This window comes from Ixodes scapularis, unplaced genomic scaffold (assembly GCF_016920785.2).
Source record: "Ixodes scapularis isolate PalLabHiFi unplaced genomic scaffold, ASM1692078v2 PGA_scaffold0__279_contigs__length_252992795, whole genome shotgun sequence".
In the NCBI taxonomy this organism is placed as follows: Eukaryota; Metazoa; Arthropoda; class Arachnida; order Ixodida; family Ixodidae; genus Ixodes; species Ixodes scapularis.
The window spans coordinates 104494977-104514269 of record NW_024609835.1 but is presented as its reverse complement, the minus strand read 5'-3'; the positions used below and the strand labels follow the sequence as shown (position 1 = coordinate 104514269).

Sequence of the window (19293 nt, the reverse complement as noted above, 5' to 3'; positions counted from 1 at the left end):
GTGCTGCTATGCGGAAATATGGCAGCGAGCTGCACGCGTGCTAGCAGTGTCAAACCGGATTTCCTTTCTCTCCCGGCCTACTGAGTCCTGCGAGGAGGGGAAGCTAAAACGGCCAGGTTGTAATGCGATGACGACACGAAGTAGCGGAACTCGTAACCATGCCAGCCCCCAAGCAGCTTTGCCTGTGCTGGGCCAGTTGACGTCGCGTCTCCCAGCATGCATTGTGCTCTCTTATGGTTGATCTTGGAGCGCTCGCTGGGATCTGTCTTTTGGAACGAAAAATGTAGCCATCCGTTCAAAATGTAAGGCGTTCAATTGTCATTAGTAGAGTTGATCATGATTCACTTATTTCTGAACATGAGAGGTATATTTTAAGTTTCAATTCAGTATCCCTTTAACATGCATTGTACACCAGACAGTTTGATTAGTACTTAAAATTTTCAACTACTAGCTGTTTAGATATTTGAGAGTGCCACACTGCAACAGAAGCATTGTGAGAACTATCCTTTTAATGCAAAAGCATTAACTGGTCCCATGGAGCGAGCCAACGTCATCAGCCTTGAAACCGTGCCAAATGGGACCTTAAATCCTTTCTCCAAGTGAAGCCAGCTCCCAGCTATGAAACCACGCGAAAAGCCTAGACAACAGCACCTAGTTTCCCCGATCCCAAAAGAGCGGAGTAAAGCTGATGAATTTCGGCTTCAGTCCCATTGGTTGGCGTGCGTTGGAGAGGCTCCCATTGGCTGCTGCATGTCGGTTTCAACGACCGCCACCCCATGGCGCTGCGTGTCTGCAAGGCAGCGGCTCCACCGCTCCACACCCAAGGTCAGCGCGCTTAGGACAGCGCGTGCTCTCGACCGTCGACGAAAGAAGGGAGCAAAGAGCGGCGTGCATGCTTTTGCATTCACAACTTGTAAGAAGTGCTTAGGTGTATCTCGAGCCTTTCTGAAGCCACATTTTAGCAGCCACTTTTGAAACATGCCTTTTGATGGACTTGCTCCTGGGAAAGGTTGCTTTTGATGGTATAAAAGTAAATCGAGCAGTATCCCACTGAAATGATGTTAAAACTATAATTTTGAGTACCGAACTGAGTAAATTAAATTCAGATAAAAAATAAAACAGGATTTTGCAGGTGAACATAGTATTAAGTTAATACAACGTAACAATGTAGGTGACAAAAGTGCTTAAATGTTCAGCTAAATTAATTCAGGTTGTCTCCGAGCTTGTATGTCTCCACTCTGGAACTTGCTTAATATTAAGGAAACTATTGAACGAGTAAATAACGACTACTAAACCTAAAGTACTGCCAGCTACACCTAGATGACATTTGAGAAATCTTCATTACATATAAACTTCACTCTTCAATGTTGGACTTAAAGGAAGAATAAAGTCTAACGAATGACAGGTGCATAAATTTCAGCTGCGGTCCTATCTTAAATCTTGCTGCAAGGTAGTTTTCATAGCAGTATCCACTGTTGCGATTGGAGTTTTATTTTGGCAAAGACAACCAAATCTTGCACATTCAGTGGTTTGCTTCCGAAAACCCTTGTGTTCCACACACCGGCCGAACCTTGGAAACACAAGCTCGGTTTCCAACTGCAATGACATCACCGAGGGGAGTGCTCGTTTCCGGTACAGATGTGACCCGAGCTATGTTCGGGTCGCGGGATGGAATCTGGCCATTCTTTAGGTTTGGGAACAATTCCCCTTTGGTCGACTACATTTGGGGAGAACCAAAGACCAAGCATCAAAACAAGACCATCAGTGTCATCACAACCAACTGGGAAGGCGTCTTCAGTGACCGTGCCACCTGCCGGAAACCTACTATGCAGTGACCTGTCGAGGAGCAACAATGAATGTTGGTGGCACACACATTCTTTCAAGTGTGAACCCGTAGACCAAGACAGCATTGTGGGCAAAGCCATGACTGAAGTTTGCTCGACCCATATTGGCTCACAAATATTTCCTTACAAGTCCCCATTTGTGGAGCGAAAGAAAAGCAAACCTTTATAAGGTATACTTGGAATGGAAAGCGTGCTGGTAAGGGTAATATAAATAATGGGAAGAACATGAAACACAGGTGCATGGCTGGTGCTCTACCGCTGTAAATATATATTAAACATTACATTCTGTTGAGACATCGGGCTCCCTGTTCCTGCTGACGGGTCCCCTGCCCTGTCCCTGTCCCCAGTCGAGATGCTTTCGAGTCGATCTGCAGCGGGAACCGCCAAGTTGCTAACTAGTGGAAGGTTGACCACACTCGACTCGCACATTCACTATACCGCTCTGGAGGAGTGCTTTTCCACCAAACTTCCGGCTGCACTGCGGCAAAGCAATACGCAAAATTGCAGGATCCACTTCGTGGGTGACGCTTCTCCGCAGTGTACCGGCGCCCGGTGAGAACAGCACTTAACGGAGCAAACTAGCCTGCCAAAACAACTTTCGAGTCGTAAGGAACATATTGAAAAATTTTCAAATGGTGTTTGCTTTCTATACGAAGGCTGAATCAAAGGTTACATTATTCTAATCAGTAGTCAAAAGGTTTGAAGATTTGCTCAAGCTTACTGTAATGATCCGGCATTGTAATGGTGCCGAGGTTTTTAGCTTCAGTGTTAAGAAAAAGCTAGTAATAACTTCGGATGCAATAATGGCAAAAATTAATCAAAATTTTGTGTAATGTAGAAGAGCAAGCACTTACCACAGATGGGGCAGCAACTAGCCTTACTAGCCGGGCAAGTGGGTATGGATTAGAAGAATCCACTTGAAAGTCACTCCTAGCGTGTTGTTCAAGGATAGGCTCACAAAACATATACCGGAAAATACCGTGCATCCGCCCATTCCACACTAAGCACCCACCCCCAAAATTTGAAACATTGAAAATATATGCGGAGCTTATATATATGTCAAACTGATGACTTGCTCGGTATTTTACGTTATGTAGTGAATAAATATAGGCTGAAGCTGAAGCAGTGATTCATCAACTCTCACAAGGAGGATAAAAGGCTTCAACCAATAATGGCTTTTCTTCTTTATAGGTAAACATATACATAACATTTTATTTACATATTGTCGGAAACTTCATTTGTCAGTGTAGTCTTCTAAAATGTCACCCATGTGGTCGTTGTGTTTCTTGAACGTCTTGGCCTTCTTGGATGACGGTTTCTTTCGCTTCTGGGCAGAGTTCTGGAATATAAAAAAAAAGAATGGATTTGGTCACAGTAACTATACAAGAACCACTGGCTTTCTACACATCACAGGCACTATGTTGCTGCCAATAGGAGACTGCCTTGTCTTCGCTACCCATAGTATGAAATGATAAGAGCAGCAGACTTTCCCACAGGAAATGATGGAATGGAATGCTTTTCTAAGCCACACCCATCGGCAGGGTAAAACATGAAAGACGTTTACAAATCTCTGTAATGCGAAATTAAAGTGCAGCTCTTGAGGAGGAGAAAAGGAGGGTATGCCCCTCCTCCTCCTCTGTACCCTCCCCTCTTGCAGCTGAATTTGTTCATGGGTCCCGCAACACGAATTCAGGGCGTCATTTTCTTAGCTAAATTTAGCGCAGGAAACTGAATTGGTGTTGAGGTCACGTGATGTCAATTTATCAGCTAAATTTAGCAGGGAACTTTTTCTGCTAAAGTTAGCGGGGAAACTTTTCCGCTAAATTTAGTCAGAAAAGTTCCCTGCCAGTTAGTTCCCAGAAAACTTTTTTTTTTCTCTCAACCACCCTATTTTTAGGTATTTCTGAAAGTCTTCGCCGAGACACCCGGTATATTTTATTGCTCTCGAAATGTTTGCTTATATGAAGCATACAACCCACTACATCCTAGGTGTGGTAGTTGACCCCCTACAATAATGTACCTGATCACAGTGCTCATTTACTAATGTGAAGCTTTTCTAATCTGGATTCAGCCAAAAATTGTGACCAGAGAGGCTAGCAAAAAGGTAAGCCATGACTTTTTGTGTCACAGATGGTGTAGGAGGACACATTGCACATTCTAGTGACTTAACCTTTGATGCAAACAGGCATATAAGGTTAATGCCCAATGGCTAAAGGCCCGTTCACACACTTGCGTTTGACTACGACTGACTTACTTACTTACTGACTAGCTTACAGTGTTATAATTGTGTTTACTGTTCTATTTGTTTTTGTTCTATTGCCACCCCCTTGTATAATGCCCCACAAGCCCTCAAGGAAAAAAATAAATAAAATGATGAACTGTTTTTTTTGCCTTTTGTGATGGCTTATGACTGGCTGCACTGCTGTGGCGCCGGTCGCAAGCCGTCACGAAAGGCTTAAAAACCAGTTTTTAACCTCTCCAGTCCTAAAAGGTCGTGAGTGTCTGAGTGGACCTTCAGGAGCTCGTCGACAGCTGGTAACTTTCAACATTGCCTTGCCCGTTCCAGGCTATGAGCTTCCACCAGTGAAGGACACCCTACCATTCCATTGAAGTATTGTCAGAAACTTAAAGGGGCAATGCAATGATTTTAATGTTGAAATAATTGGCAGTTCGCATTTTTTATATTGTTTATGCAAGCCCAAGTGACCAAAAACGCATCACCTTTCCCCAAAAAACTTCTATTCTGCTGCGTAATCGCAAAGCAAAAATACAAATTATTTGCCGATTTGCAGCCGCCTGTCGCGGTTATGGGAACTAAAATGACGGTGTCTCTGGGGGATGTGCAGAAGTCAACAAAACCTGTCCCCCTCCGCTGCTACACTCGCTGTCAGCCCCGTGGTGAACCGTCCTTTGTGTCGATCGCTCGCCGCGACCTTCGACGAGGCTAATCCTATAAAAGTCAATAATCAAAGAGGAAGCGGTGGGGGTCTCTGAAGAGAGGACCCAAGGGGAAACCATGTGAACCTCCAGAGTACGTCACTCGAAAGTCGACGTGGGGAGTTGAGAGGCACTTTGACCTTCTATCTGTTTCATTTTCTTTAAATAAGAACTAGCGCTCGCAAGAAAATACGGTTTTCTGCTTTTCGTTCCATAGGTGACACAGATTAATTTTCGCAGTTAGTTGGCCAAAGTCTGAAAATTGTTGCATAGCCCCTTAAAGGGTGAGTTGATTAATGCTAATTTCACTAATGGCATTGCAACTGCACAGTGACAAACGAAACCTTTGCACCGCAGGAATGGCCGGCAACATACCACTTTCTTGACGCCCATGTCCTGCATAGAATTGATGCCCTGCTTCTGTAGGTACTCCTCAATCTTCTGGTCATCAATGCCCTCGACAGCGACACTCCTCCAGAGCTTCTGGAACTCTGCACAAAGGTAGAACACCGGCCACAGAATTTTATGGTATCGCAGCCAAGATGGTGCAGGTGAGTAGTATTCAAACAAAGCGGAAAAGGGCAAAAGATGAAGGAAGGAGACACTCGAGAAGGAACTACCTGGGAAAGGCAGCTAATTTTGTAACAAGGGATGTAACTACTGGAGAGAACCCGAAGGGGCCCACTGACACATGGATGAAATTGTGCCTACTGCCACTTTTCCCAGCACAGAAAAAAGTGTGAGTAAGCTGCTCGCCTGGTTCGATTTGTTCTTCCATTATTGTTGAGAGCATGTCTAGTGGTTCAATTTGTCCCTGGGGCAAGCTCTCCCACGGAATGGTGAAACATTTTCCAGGACAGAACACCTAAGAATTATACTAGCACTATCGGAGAGATGCAGTGGAAAAAGTACCATAATATATCGAGGAAGCGCCCACATTGTTCAAGCGCCCACTGTTAACATTTCACCAACTTGGGAATTCTGCAAATTAGTATACGCCAAGCACCCGATTTGACTGGTCAAGCGCCCATGTCTAAATCAACTCAATTTCCAATGAAAGTGGGTTGGGTGCTCCCTCTGTATTTTACGGCACTCGCTCTGCTTTTGTTGCTCGACAGCATCCTCTAGTAAACAAAATCAGTCTTTTGCATCTAATTTTTTACTCCGGTAAATGTGAGTCTTGAAACTCAACTCCTATTGCTACACTCTGTTAGGAACCGAAAATTTGTCTATACTATACCTTTCTATGTTTGTGGAGCAAAAAAGAGAGTGCACTATTCTTGCGCAACAACCTTGAAAGGGCATGTTGACACGCCAGATGGTTTGCATGTGTAATTGTGATCTGTTTGATGAGGCAATAAAAATGTGAGTACCATTTTTAGTAGCACTTTGTTTGTAACGGTATCAAGGTTAAGGTCACATTTTGTTCCTGAACAAATATGGTGACTGGACTATAGTGTAACACTTCTTATCTGGGAATATGCAATCAGAAAGGCTCAAGCAACCAAATAAGGGACTACATGTCATATGTTCTAGCCTGTCGTCCTTTCGATTGCTTTTATGGAACATTATTAGTAAACGTCTAACTTTTCCCACCAACTTTATGTGTTTGAGTCGCACCCATGCAGAACGGATGCCACTACGCACCAATTTTGATTTCGTAAAATAAACAGCCATTTCTTTAAAGCAGTGGCTCTTAAATGGGGGTCCGCAAAGGCATTCTAGAGGTCAGCGATGCCCTGCTTCATCAGTAAAGCCCGGCACAAAAATTTTTTTTTCAGGTCGAGAAGAAATGCTTTAGTTTTCGAACGAGCTTTTTCGTGTGTATGTCAATAAGAGAAGTCTACTTCAGACTAGCCTTAAGTTATATCCATTTATTAAATCATTAATATATTTAACCTATACCTTTCCCCTCCCTTCACCACGGACGAGGTCCTCCATCATCTCCGCTGATCCACAAGGGGTCCACAAAACATAGATGGTTGAGAACCACTGCTTTAAAGGATAAATACTTAAAACCGGAAGCCCTGACCATAACATATTGTTTTTTTTTATTTACCTGAACCAGCTTAACACCGGTGCAGAAACATGCAGGGCTGTACACTTCCCATACAAGTCAATACCACGGCGTGCACTGAGTGAGGAAGGCAAAGGTAAATAGAACAAGCCTACTGCCTGAAGCAGGTGCCGACAAACTTTTAAATCTTAAGAGGCATTTGGGCACGGTGAAATCATGAGAAGCGTGTGGCTAACGAAGATACCAATCTTCATGTTGCAGGTTTTGCTACTACTGACTATGCCTGATCCGGTCGATGGCTGCTGCGCTTTTGTCAACTGTGTGTGGCCTCGTCACAATGAATTGGCAACGACTTGTCAGCACAAGTTTGTTTCTACCAACGTGACTTCAGCGGTGCCACTTATATCCGAGGAATTTTGCATCATGGGACCTATGACGTCATCGGCAGCGTCTACTACAAGAAACACTGCCCAGCAATATTTCTTCAGTAGGCACAGCGAAACCATGTGGCTAACCAGCATGTGGCTAAAGAGGGTGCCGTTCCTCTTGCTACAGGTTAGTTATTGCACATCCTCTTCCACAGGCGATAATTTAGCGCTTATGATTATGTCGTGCCCACAGTGTCTAAAGAGGTGTGTCTAGGACTGCTTTCTTGTTTGTTGGTTACTGCTGTGCAGTGACGTGGAGTCTAATCCCAGCCCCACTAGCCTGGAAATGCTTCAAATTCTACTTGATGGTCAAGCGACCACACAGAGAGATATATAACTGAGTTTCATGATCAGCAAACAGCAACCGACAAAACAGTAAATCATATGCATGCAAAATTCGCTGAGATAGATGGAATCCTAAAAGAGCTAAGAGAGATGTGGAGTCAGGTAGACCAGCTAGAGACCATTATCACTTATCTTCGGAGTACTGTGCTGCAACAAAGCATAAAAATTTCTGAGCTCGAACACCATTCTCAGCGCTTCAATTTAGTTATTTTTGGCGTCACGGAAAGTCCGACTGAAAACAAAGAACAACTGAGAAGTAAAGTAATATCTAAAACATTTGCTGACAAATTGGGTGTGCCTTGTACTTCAATTGCCAGAGTACACGGGCCACGAAGAAATGGCACCAAAAGACCAGTATTTATGCACCATATTTATTCGAATATAAGGCGGTCACGATTATAAGGCGAGGGGGCAGTTGAAGGACCCAAGAAAAAGAAAAAAAATGTCATATTGCTATACTGAGCTTCGAATATAAGGCGGGGTATGACTTTGAGATTACGGATTTCGGAAAAAAACCTCGCCTTATATTCAAATAAATACGGTACTTTCAAGACTTCGCCGAGACAAAGTCAGTCCTCAAAAATGCGAAAAATTTAAAGGGGTCATGAAATGATTTTTCAACTTTTTCCTTCTTAGCTTTCCTTCTCAACTCACAAATCGCGCATTGTACCAAACAGTTCAAGAAGACGGAAAGAAGGGACTCCCCTCTTGCTCAGACCCTCGTTTGAGTACCCGGACACACCATTCTCCTCCTAAAAGATTAGCCCGTCGCTCAAAACTCTGACAAAAGTTGCTTTCCCCACCCCGTTCGCCCCAAAGCTGACAGTGCTGTGGACGCTACGTGCTCGTTGGGCCAGCCACACTTTTGCCAAGGGATCATGCTCCTTTGTGCATATCCACGCGCAGAGAATGAGGTGAAATGATGAAAGGGAGGCGGCTGATGGGTCCGGCAAGAGCATAGCTTCCACCGCACTGTTAGCTTAAGGGTGAAAGGAATAAGTGAGGTCCAAAGTCGTGTGACATGCGTTTGGGCCAGGTGACGCTCTTTGGGTCCACAAATATATCAAAGTGAAAAGGCAGAGAGCTTTTGAAAGAAAGGAGGTACGAAATAGTCTGCGGTGTTTTCAAATTTTCGTACCAAAAATCAGGCTTTTGACTTCTTTCTTTTGGCCCACTAAACGATATGCTATTAGTAAAATCCCAATTTAAATTCATTCATCTCAGCCCAAAATTCATTGCATGGGCCCTTTAAAAAGGTCTAAGGTTTTCATTCATAATGACTATTCACAGAGCATGCAACATAAAAAGAAAATGTTGTGGGAGATTGCCAAACACGACAAGGCTAATGGTAGAAGGTCTTTCTGGTTCACGATAAGCTCCGAATTAATGATGACTTGTATATCTGGGATCAGGCTGCAAATGAATGCATACTGCTTTCCTCTGCGCCACCAGCTCATTCTGAAGATTGACGGGCAGTTCCACAAGCCGTAAACAAACAACTGCATTTTGTAAATTTCAATGCTCATAGCATTAGTAATAAAATAGATAAGCTCGAGCTCATTTTATTAAATTACAATCCTCACATGACGATCATCACAGAGACCTGGCTTACCGGTGATAATGAAGTAATCCTGTCATTGAAAAAAATATTTAGAAGAGATTGTTCCTCGTGGGGGTGAGGCGTTGCAATCGTGCTCAAATCATCGATCGACGCTGTTTTACTAGGTCAGATTGATGATCATGAAAGTTTGTTCCTTAGGGTATATGTGTGCGGTTCAAGTGTCATTTTGTGCTGTGTATAGACCTTTTTCGCAAGGGCGCCGCCATCTTGAATTGTCGTCACTTCCAGTATGGGCGAAAACATTGTTTTGCCGGTGCCACGCCAATAGAAGGCATTTAAGACATAAACGTAACCGTCACACATTCTCGTTCTGCCTCCCCTTTATTTTTTTACTATTAGCAGGTTGAAACGTTCTGATATTTTTTCGTCCCCCATACCGGATATGTCTACTTAGCGGCCAGGGGCGAGAGTAAGCGGAAAAGGTCTATAGGCCCCCAAGTTCACCATCTGACTTTTTCCTAAGGTTGTATGGTTATTTACTACAATTTCAAAATAACAATGTTGTCCTTTCTGGCGACTTCAATTTCCCAGAAATTCATTGGACAAGTTTCTCAAGTGCATCTACTGAGAATGCCACAATCGTCTGTGACATAATGTTTGCATGTAGGCAGATTGTAACAGAGCCCACATGTGTCCAGTCCAGGGCCCAAGTTGTTCACTTTCAGACTTAATTTTTGTAAACAGTGCCTTTTCTAACTGCCATGTTAGTGGTGAAGACGGTGTGTCAGATTACAAGTTACTATATTTTGCTGCTCTTCGGTAAGGCTTCCAACCAATAAAAGACGCACAGTGACGACTGTCAAAGATTGTGCATGACGACTGTCAAAGATTTCAGTCTTGCTGATGATGACAGTGTTCTTGAATATTTACATTCAGCCATTTGCTGACTTTCAAATACATGATTCCTATCTATCTGTTCTTTGGTAAAGCTTATGTGCACCTTTTGCTTAGACAACTTCATTCCTAATAGACAAAGGTGTCTAAGACAAACCAATTCATGGATTGATAGAAACATCATTTATCTCAAACATAGACTAAAAAGAATGAGAAAAAGAAACTGTGGTCTCGAAAGGGTATGTGAGTTACAGACTGAGTTAACCAGCAGTGTTGCACAGGCTAGAGAAAGCTACTTTATAAACAATTTGTCAGCTTTTCTGAAGCATGACCGTGAGAAATTTCGGAGGTGCCTGGCCAACAAAAATAATCTTGTTGACAACATTATGATAAATGACAGTTTTGTTTCAGATAAAAAAATTAATTGCTCAGCACTTCAAGTTTTATTTTCAGTCAGTTTTCAAGAAAAGGACGAGTATAAATGTTGCACTTCTTCGTTACCCATAACTGCTGATTTGATTTCCTATCAAGGTATTTTGGTCAATGCTGTTAAATCTAAAAACAAAGACTGCGTAGGCCCCGATAAGATTTAAATTATTTTTCTCCGACAGTACACAGTCACTGGCACGTTTCTTGCTAATAATAGTTCAGACCTAGTAAGTCACCAGTGCGCTTCCAAACGACTGGCTCTTAGCACGAGTCGTCCCTGTATTCAAGAAAGGAGACCCATTATCGCTAACAAACTATCATCCCATTTCTCTCACATGTTCCTGTTGCAAACTCATGGAGCATATTATTCCAGACTTTATTAATGTGAAAGCATTAACTGTCTCATGGAGCAAGCTGACGTCATCAGTCTGAAGCACGAAAACAGCAGATAGTTTCCTTCAGTTCCACTGGCTGGCGCGCATTGACGGGGCTCCCATTGACCGCTGCGCTCATCAGTTTCCATGACCGCTCACCCCATGGCGCTGCGTGTCCATCAGCGCGGAGCGTCCAAGGTCAACAGGGGAGCACACGCACTGTCCAGCGACGAAAAATACGCAGCGGACGAAAAAAGGAGCGGACGAGCGGCTTGCATGCTTTCGCATTCACAGCTCATAAGGAATACTTAGGTGTACCTCAATCTTTTCTTCCTTTTTGGAAAAAAACAACATTTTGTTCCCCTTCCAACATGGTTTCAGAAAAGGGTTTTCCACCACAACTCCGCTTTTAACCACGGTTCACGACTTCGCAGCTGCTCTCGATAAATCTGGTCAGGTGGACATCATATTCTTGAATTTCAGTAAAGCCTTTAACAGAGACCCTCAGAAAAAATTAGTATTTAAATTAGAAAATGTTGGTCTTCCAATTCCTGTTGTAAATGAACTAAATCATACCTACAAGGGCATAAACAGTTAGTTGATATTGGAGAAGAATTTCCAAGTGGGTTGCGTGTATCTTTGGGAGTACCACAGGGCAACGTTCTAGGGCTTTGTTATTTCTGATATACATTGACATTGTGGCAGTCATCGATAAAAGTGTAAGCATTAGACTTTTTGTGGATGATAGTGATCTGTTCAAATATATAACAATTTCATATGGCCGGTATGCACTAAACTCTTCACTTTCAAAAATTGCAGATTGGTGTGCCATATCGCAAATAAAACTAAATTAAAAAAAAAAAAAACTATTTAATTACGGGTTATTTACAAAATATTTCCACTTGAGTTTATTTACAATGTCTGTAGCTCCCCTGTGCACAAAGTTTCGGAGTATAAGTAACTAGGGCTGACAATTTCTAAACCTCTCTCATGGGATACACACATCGATAACATCTGCTCATCCACATTCTGTAAACTTGGTTTCCTTAGACGCGAACTAATGAAAACACCATCTAGTGTCAGACTTTCAGCTTATAACACCTTTGTGCGACCGAAACTTGAATACGCCAGCCTTATCTGGGTTCCCTTCACTAAAAAGAACATTTTTGAGTCGGAAATGGTTCCAAGTTGGATTCATTTATGGAAAAATTAAAAGGTTAGACCCTTTATCGCACCCTACGAAAACGGATGGCATAGCTACACTTGATCTGCGTAGGAAGCTTTCCAGGGTAACATATTTATTGCTTATGGTACGAAACAATGTACGGCTTGACATACATAGTCACCTCATCCCGTTAATGTCACGACCTACGAGGCACCATATTCAATATTCATTAACACCAATCTTTACACACACTAATTGTTTCAAATTTTCCTTCTTTCCCCATACCATCTTGGAATAAAACTCTCTAACTTCTAGCATTTTTGGGGCTACCGATTTTTGTGATGCCATTGATAGTTATTTTACTTACTGTAGAATACCGCGCATCCGCTCATTCCACATTAAGCGCCCATATCCAAATTTCTAAGATCTGAGAAAATATGCACAGTACATTTATAAGTAAAACTGCAGACCGGAAAAGCGCCCATCCCCCATTTTTTTGCAATTATCTCTAAATTTTAAGTGGGCGCTTGCCCAGTATTTTACGGTAGATGTGCTTACTTTTTTCATATAAAATATCTTGCATGTTAGTGTTTTGCATGTCACTCCCCTGTATTGCGTTTTTTGGTATGTGCCTCAAATATGTATATCCATGTGCTTTTTTTTTTGGTTTCGAAAGTGCTTACTTGTATTTTACTTGTTATTTCCACTCCTCCTTGGGCCAGCCTCTGGCCTGCAGTATGTTCCCAAGGCAACCCTTCTGGTCTCGGCACTGATGAACTAGAGTAGTCCAGAAACCTACAGACCTTGCGATCAATAATGCACATGCTAGGGAGTTTGTGACACATAGTTACGCATCGGTGGGTGGCTCAGATCTTAAAAAAAAAAAAAAAAATGTTCAAACTGAAGAACACTTTCCTTTGAGGGAGGAACGATTGAGAAAATTTTGGAGCTCAGGAAACTCTCGAAAGTACTCTGGAAACCCCTTGTGTTGTAGAATTAAGTAGATTTCCCATTGGCACCCGTTGCAAAAGGACGAGGCGGAGGATCAACAGATAGCTGGATTGTGAGGATAACAAGGATCGAGCCATCTCTATAAAAATATCCCACAGTTGGTATTCAATAGAAGTGTCTTGTCCGGGCAACCCGACTGCGACTGATAATACCCTATCTGTCGGGCTCAACCGCACCTGTCAGGAGCTCCTGAAATGGAGGAAGCGCATGGCTGGAGGCGGCAAGGTCATCACGTTGTGCTCAAGCCACTTGCTCAAGACGCAGCATCAGGCAAAAGAACACCCGAAATTGACGCAGCACCGAGCACCGGCGCCAACCTCAAGGTTTGGATGCGATGATGTCAACCACACACACGCCGGGGAATGCTGGTGTAGTTTTCGGAAGTGCTACGTGTGCGGCATCACGTTCCGGCCTTGGCCTACCGTACTGGATGCGGCTGACAACACACCCCATCGCTTCCTCGGCCATAGATGTCAAGATGCCCAAGCCATGGCCCACGAACGCCTCACCCAAACGGCGCTGGTGGCACGCTCCCGCAATACATGATACTGCTCGCTTCATGCGGGCCAAGTGGCCTACGTGACGGACGTCTCGTACTCGCCCTTGGGTGAACGTTATATAAAGGCACGAGATTCTTTTGTTAGGGGAGAGACCCCCAATGCGATTCAACAATCTGCTTGCTGTACATATGCAATAAACCTGATATCAGTCCTAAAGGAGTGGCTTCAAGGTGCCAGCAGATTGGAACCGCAGCCTGTCGAGGGACAACTAACCCAATCGACGAACTTGGGGCGCCTTCATGGACACAAGTGAAGGAAGCTGTTGCAGAAGCCTATCACTCTCGGTTCCTAGAAACCCGGTTTGAGAACTTGTTGCCTGAAGCACAGCCGCCCTACCGAGCGCATCAAGGGGCGTGGATGCTCACCCTCGTCGACGGTGAACTGGAGGGACTTGTCGTTGTAGAAGAGAACCTTTTTCTTGTCTACGGGGCGGACGACATAGATGATGGCGTCCCCGAGGGCCTTCAAGTGGCGCTCAACGTTGGGCAGAGACTCCTGAATGTCCTCCAGCAGCACCCCGCCCATGCCCCGCTGGTCGTGTTTGTCCAACAGCCGCAGCAGGCTTTTGCGGTCCTTCAGGTTGTAGGCGGGCCGGAAGCAGTACTTGTTGTCCGGCGTCACCTGGAGCTTGGGGTTGTTCTGAAGGGCCTGCACACACATTTGCGTTGACACACGCACGCATTTGATAACCACAAAGGGTGACGTGTCTGGGAGGACACATGGTTTCGGCCAGTCACAAACATTTGTCACACAATGGAGTGGGCAACAAAGTCTGTAGAAAGTTTAGTTATCCCTGAAATCGGGATGTATTGGCTTTTTCGACAGATTACACACTCAAAGACGGGTGCCTCTGCACCAGTGGCGTAACAAGAGATCTTTTTTTCCATGTGGTTGGGATGTTTTTGACTTGGGGTGTGGAGTAGGGGCGGCTGAGGTCCCGTAAGTTCTTCTCTTGCTATGCCACAGCTCTGCACATACAGTGTACAGTTTGTGAAATCAGAATGTTGCAACTGATTGTGTTTTATATAATGAGATCAATTCAGTACAGGATCATAACATGCGAAATAACTCATTCTCAGAATTTCTTAGTTGGAGCAAGAAGTGGCAGATGGAGATTAACTTCGATAAGACTGTTTATGTCATTCACCAACAAAAAGATGCCATCTGTTTTTAGTTATGGCATTGGTAATGTGATCCTGCATCAGGTTTATGAATATAAGTACTTAGGAATTTTATTTACCCCATCTCTTAAATGGGACAGTCACATTAGTTTCATTTGTTCTCATGCCCTACAAAAACTGGGATATGTTAAAAGAACTTTGAAATCTTCAACCAAAGAAGTTAAAATAACCACTTATAAGACCTTAATTAGACCTATTTTGGAACATGGCTATGCAGTCTAGAACCCGTATTTTAAGGGTGACATTACACTGCTTGACACAATACAGACTAAAGCTATCAGACTTATTTGTAACCGCTATGACCGCAAGTTTTCCCCCACTTTATCCATGCTTGGTGTAGGACTAGAGTACTTGGCTTCTAGACGCAAAGTTGAATGTCTTAAGCTCCTACATAAAATAGCCAATAATTAGTTTACTTGACCGTAATAGTTAGATTGATTTCACTACTCAATCACATACTCGTAATTCTCATCCCTTAAACATTGTACCATATCAATGTCACCTTAACTGTTTTAAATTCTCTTTCTTTCCTCGAACTATTGAAAACTGGAACAGCATTGATGATGCGACTCGTTCACTTGATTTTTGAAAATTTTTCGGCTGCTGTGAAACAAGACCACCAGTATCAAGGTAGCACAAGCTGCAAAAAAGCAAAGAAATATCGTAGCCATAATGGAGATGTGGCTATTCTTCTCAAAGAAGTAACTGAAAGGAAGGTTTGATAAAGGAAAAGAAGTCTCCCTAGGAAAGATCAAGGAAGTTAACTACCTACAAAAGATCAAGGAAGTTAAGTCATAGGTGTTCATTTGACTAGTACCTTAATATTGGAGACAAACATAAAACTATTTTGGCATTACCATCACTACACAGTTATAAAACCAACACGCTATACCTTAGATTAAGACATCGGCTTTGAATGCCTTTTATTGCTGTTTTAGTGACTCAGTTTCGAAGTATTCCAGAGAACCAACCGAAAATTGAGTTCCAGCTTGGAATGACTTTGTAATCTTGCTACTGACTGCCTTAAACAATTAGTGTGCCCTTTAATTTCTAAAATTTCGAGAAAATTAAGAGGCTTACACTACTTAACACACATTAAGTAACAATAATAATACATGTCAACTACCCAAAATATGAGTCTGGAGCACTCTTTTGGTGTGAGAACAAGGGGCATATTTCTCAACTAAGACCAAAACACGGCAGTTCTCCCCGAGTGGTCTTCCCTCAAAAAGAGTGCTTTACCTCCGTGGAAAGCCAGTGCCTCTGCCTCGCCCCGATGTCAAGTTGATTCGTCTCATCCAGGATCTCGTCCAGACTGAGGGGATGCGTGTCCCCTTCCAAGTGCCTTTGCTGGAGGTTAACCAGAAGAGATCTGAACGTTAACCAGATACGACGACCAAACCTCCCATAAGAAACTTGTAAGGTTGCCTATAACCCCTTCATTACCTTCATGTGCTTGACGATCTTTGCCAACACGCTGAAGTTATACTGCGAGCTTCCGGAGGTGGTCTTGTAGTTGTACGAGCTGTCTGGAAGGCAAGGGTCGCGTTGATTTGAATGAAGAGCGGATGGCGAGCACAGCGCACTCGTCTACCTTTCTGCTTGGGAGGCTTCGCCTTCTTCTTGGGCTGCGACGCCGCGTTACTCGAAGGCGCGTCTCGCTCTTTCTTCCGAGCCTCGACCACAGGCGTGGCCATGGCTCGTTTCTTGAATGCATCCCTTTCTCTGAGCAGTGCCGGATCCATGATGATCTGCGAACGGGAGCCCACCGATCGTCCCCTTCGGAAGACCTTCGCCCCTTTTCGTTTCGCTCAAAAGAATAAAAACGAGCCAGCGCAGTGCTCCGTTAATAACGCATACATACCGAGTAGTCAAGTCAGAGTGTGGTATTTTTGAGTGCGAATACAGCGTCTCCCTAGCTGAATACACAGCATCAACACACACAGCACACGGAAAACCAACCATCCACTCCCCTGCGCGAGAACCCGAGACCTGCATAGGGCAGTAGAGCGCAAGTGGCGCAAGGGGCGCAAGTTCAAACAGATCCAACAGCGAAAATAACTGGATAAAGAAAGGGCTGTAGCCTTCTTAATGGACGCTAGCTCGCGCCACCTAGTTTGCCTCGCGGAGGTTTGTTCGTAGCGTCATGGCCTCCGATATCCCGACGCGTGCGCGAAGGCTTCTCCGCCCGTTCCATTCGAGCCAGGGGGGTAAAGGTGGGTGAGGAGGAGTGGCAAATCCCGTGCGCCGACATCCTGGGTCCCGAGTGAACAATCGCAAAAGAGAGCGACGGAACACGAGAGAAAGAAGGGAGTGTCTACATCCACGCGCGGGGATGTAGCCATGTCGGGAGGAGATAAGGCTCCATCCGCTCCATCCACGCACTACGTCACTTCGGGCGCTCACGTCACTTTTTTGCGTGGACGGAAGCAGTTCTTTTTCCGTCTTCTCATCCGTCCACGCCATGGTCCACGCAGCAATCAACCTACGGTGGCTCACGCAGCCAGCGGCGTTCAAGGAAACCTCGGTAGAGGCCGCCAAGAGTCAGGATGACGTCACGATGACGTCAAATATGTTGATCACCCCCTCCGGCAACTCGGACGGGTACAGCCGTTAGCATCCATGTTCCCTCGGGGCGCTCTTTCTGCGCTCAAGCGTAGGGTTCTTGTTTCCACCGCCTCAAAATATGGCGTTACGATCGACTTTGCCGCCGGGCCGGTGGCCATGGCAACGGCAACGGCGCAACCGGTGCCACCGGTGCAACGGCAGCAACGGGATACCCATCAAAAATCGTAGAGAGCATTTTGTTTAGACTTGCCTGAATCTTGGCAGTCGGGTCCTTTGGCAGAATCATGTATGCGTCGGTGTTGAGAAGCTGAAGCGCCTTCTCATCGTAGTCCGCGCGGTCGAGTAGCACGGTTGCGTTCCCCTTGTCGGCAGGGAGGACGACGATGCTCTCGTCTTCTCTCAAGTTCTGAATGGCTGCTTTCTGATGATGGGTATCCCGAGTCCCGAGGCCTTTACTTGGGTCTCATTTGCCGGAACGGTTCAGCGCCGGCCTTTTATGGCCGGCCGAAGGTGCACAAGCCAGATGTCCGCCTCCGACCCATAGTGGATTTCACCACGTCTCCGTTACGTGCGTTGTCCAACCATCTCCACCGACTGCTGTCGCCTTTAACCGGGAAGACCGACACGTACGTCCAAAATTCTGGACACTTCATCCAGCTCACTTCGGGCCTCGAACTGCGGGACGACGAGAGCCTTGTCTCCTTCGACGTCGTGTCGCTTTTCACAAGTGTGCCTGTGCCTCTCGCAGTGTCTGTGACGCGGGAGGCCCTCTCGTCTGACACGAGACTCTCCGAAAGAACGTGCCTTGAGGTGGACGAGATTTGCCGTCTACTGGAATTCTGCCTGTCCAGCACTTATTTTTCTTTTGCTGGCCGCTTCTACAGACAAACCAGTGGTACGGCTATGGGTGCTGCGGTCTCCGTCACTGTGGCAAACCTCGTAATGGAGGCGATCCAGAGAAAAGCCCTGGACACTTTCTCTCCAGGACCCGTGTGTTTCCTGCGGTATGTCGATGACTGCTTTTGTGTTGTAAAGACCAGTGAGATCGACCGTCTCCACACACATCTCAACTCCATCGAGCCAGCGATTCAATTCACGATTGAGCACGAATCAGCTGGCTCTCTCCCTTTCCTAGACGTCTGTGCAGTGAGAAAGTCCGGCCGCCTGGACTTCCGTGTGTATAGGAAGCCGACACACACAGGTCGATACCTGGACTTTTCCTCAAGCCACCCTAGGACACATAAGTCCTCCGTGGCTTCGGCACTCGTCAGACGGGCGATCACGGTCTGCACATCAGAGGAGACCCTTCGAAAAGAGATTGAAACGATCAAACAAGACCTGCGGAAGAATGGCTACCCAGCTGGATTTGTAAAAAGCACGATCAAAAAAATTCGACGCACCCCTTCAACCCAAGACGCCCCCCCCTCCCTCCACCCGCGTGTGTGTACCCTACATCAAGGGCACAAGCGAGGTTCTCGCCCGAGTACTGCGACAGTACAGCATAGCGGTATCACACAAGCCAGTCTCGACCATCGGCGGCCTTCTCCCCCTGCCAAAGGATCGCCCCCCGAGGGAGAGGGCACAGGGACTGGTTTATAAAATTCCCTGCGGTGACTGCCCCGCGTCGTACGTTGGGGAAACGAAAAACTATCCAGAGCGCCTGCGGCGCCACCGCTACGACATCGCGAAGAAAAATGTGAAGGGAAGCGCGCTGGCCGAACACGTCGAGAAGACGAACCACTCCATCGACCTTGACAACAGCTCCATCCTCGGAACGGAGAAAAACTGGCGGAGGCGCCTCCTGTTGGAGTCGTGGCACATTCAATGCACACGTGGCAACATAAACCGGTCGACGGGGACCCTTCCCAGCAGCTACGTTTCGGGGTTAAGAGGGATAATCCGGAAAACACCCGGGGGTGTTCGGGTTCGTGGGCAGGCCGTTCCGCGGGACAAAAACAGTCACCCGTGATCAAGGGACC

The 19293-nt window shown here is 45.4% G+C and overlaps 1 protein-coding gene across 1 annotated transcript; it reads right to left on the bottom strand.

The window, feature by feature from the left end:
- Positions 1 to 3016: 3016 nt before the first annotated feature.
- On the bottom strand, positions 3017 to 16744 carry LOC8031917 (general transcription factor IIE subunit 2). The gene is made up of 6 exons (XM_029990761.4): positions 16341 to 16744; positions 16193 to 16275; positions 15989 to 16096; positions 13931 to 14213; positions 5157 to 5272; positions 3017 to 3183 (listed from the first exon to the last, which is right to left on the bottom strand). The coding sequence occupies exons 1-6, from the start codon at positions 16489 to 16491 to the stop codon at positions 3079 to 3081; spliced, it is 846 nt and encodes a 281-aa protein (XP_029846621.1). The 5' UTR covers positions 16492 to 16744; the 3' UTR covers positions 3017 to 3078.
- Positions 16745 to 19293: the final 2549 nt, after the last annotated feature.

Coding starts and splice junctions, on each gene's coding strand:
- LOC8031917 (XM_029990761.4), bottom strand. CDS start 16,491: ATGGATCCGGCACTGCTCAGAGAAAGGGATGCATTCAAGAAACGAGCC. Junction 16,097..16,192: donor AGATCGTCAAGCACATGAAG/GTAATGAAGGGG, acceptor GTTAACCTCCAG/CAAAGGCACTTGGAAGGGGA. Junction 14,214..15,988: donor GGCACTGGCTTTCCACGGAG/GTAAAGCACTCT, acceptor ATGTGTGTGCAG/GCCCTTCAGAACAACCCCAA.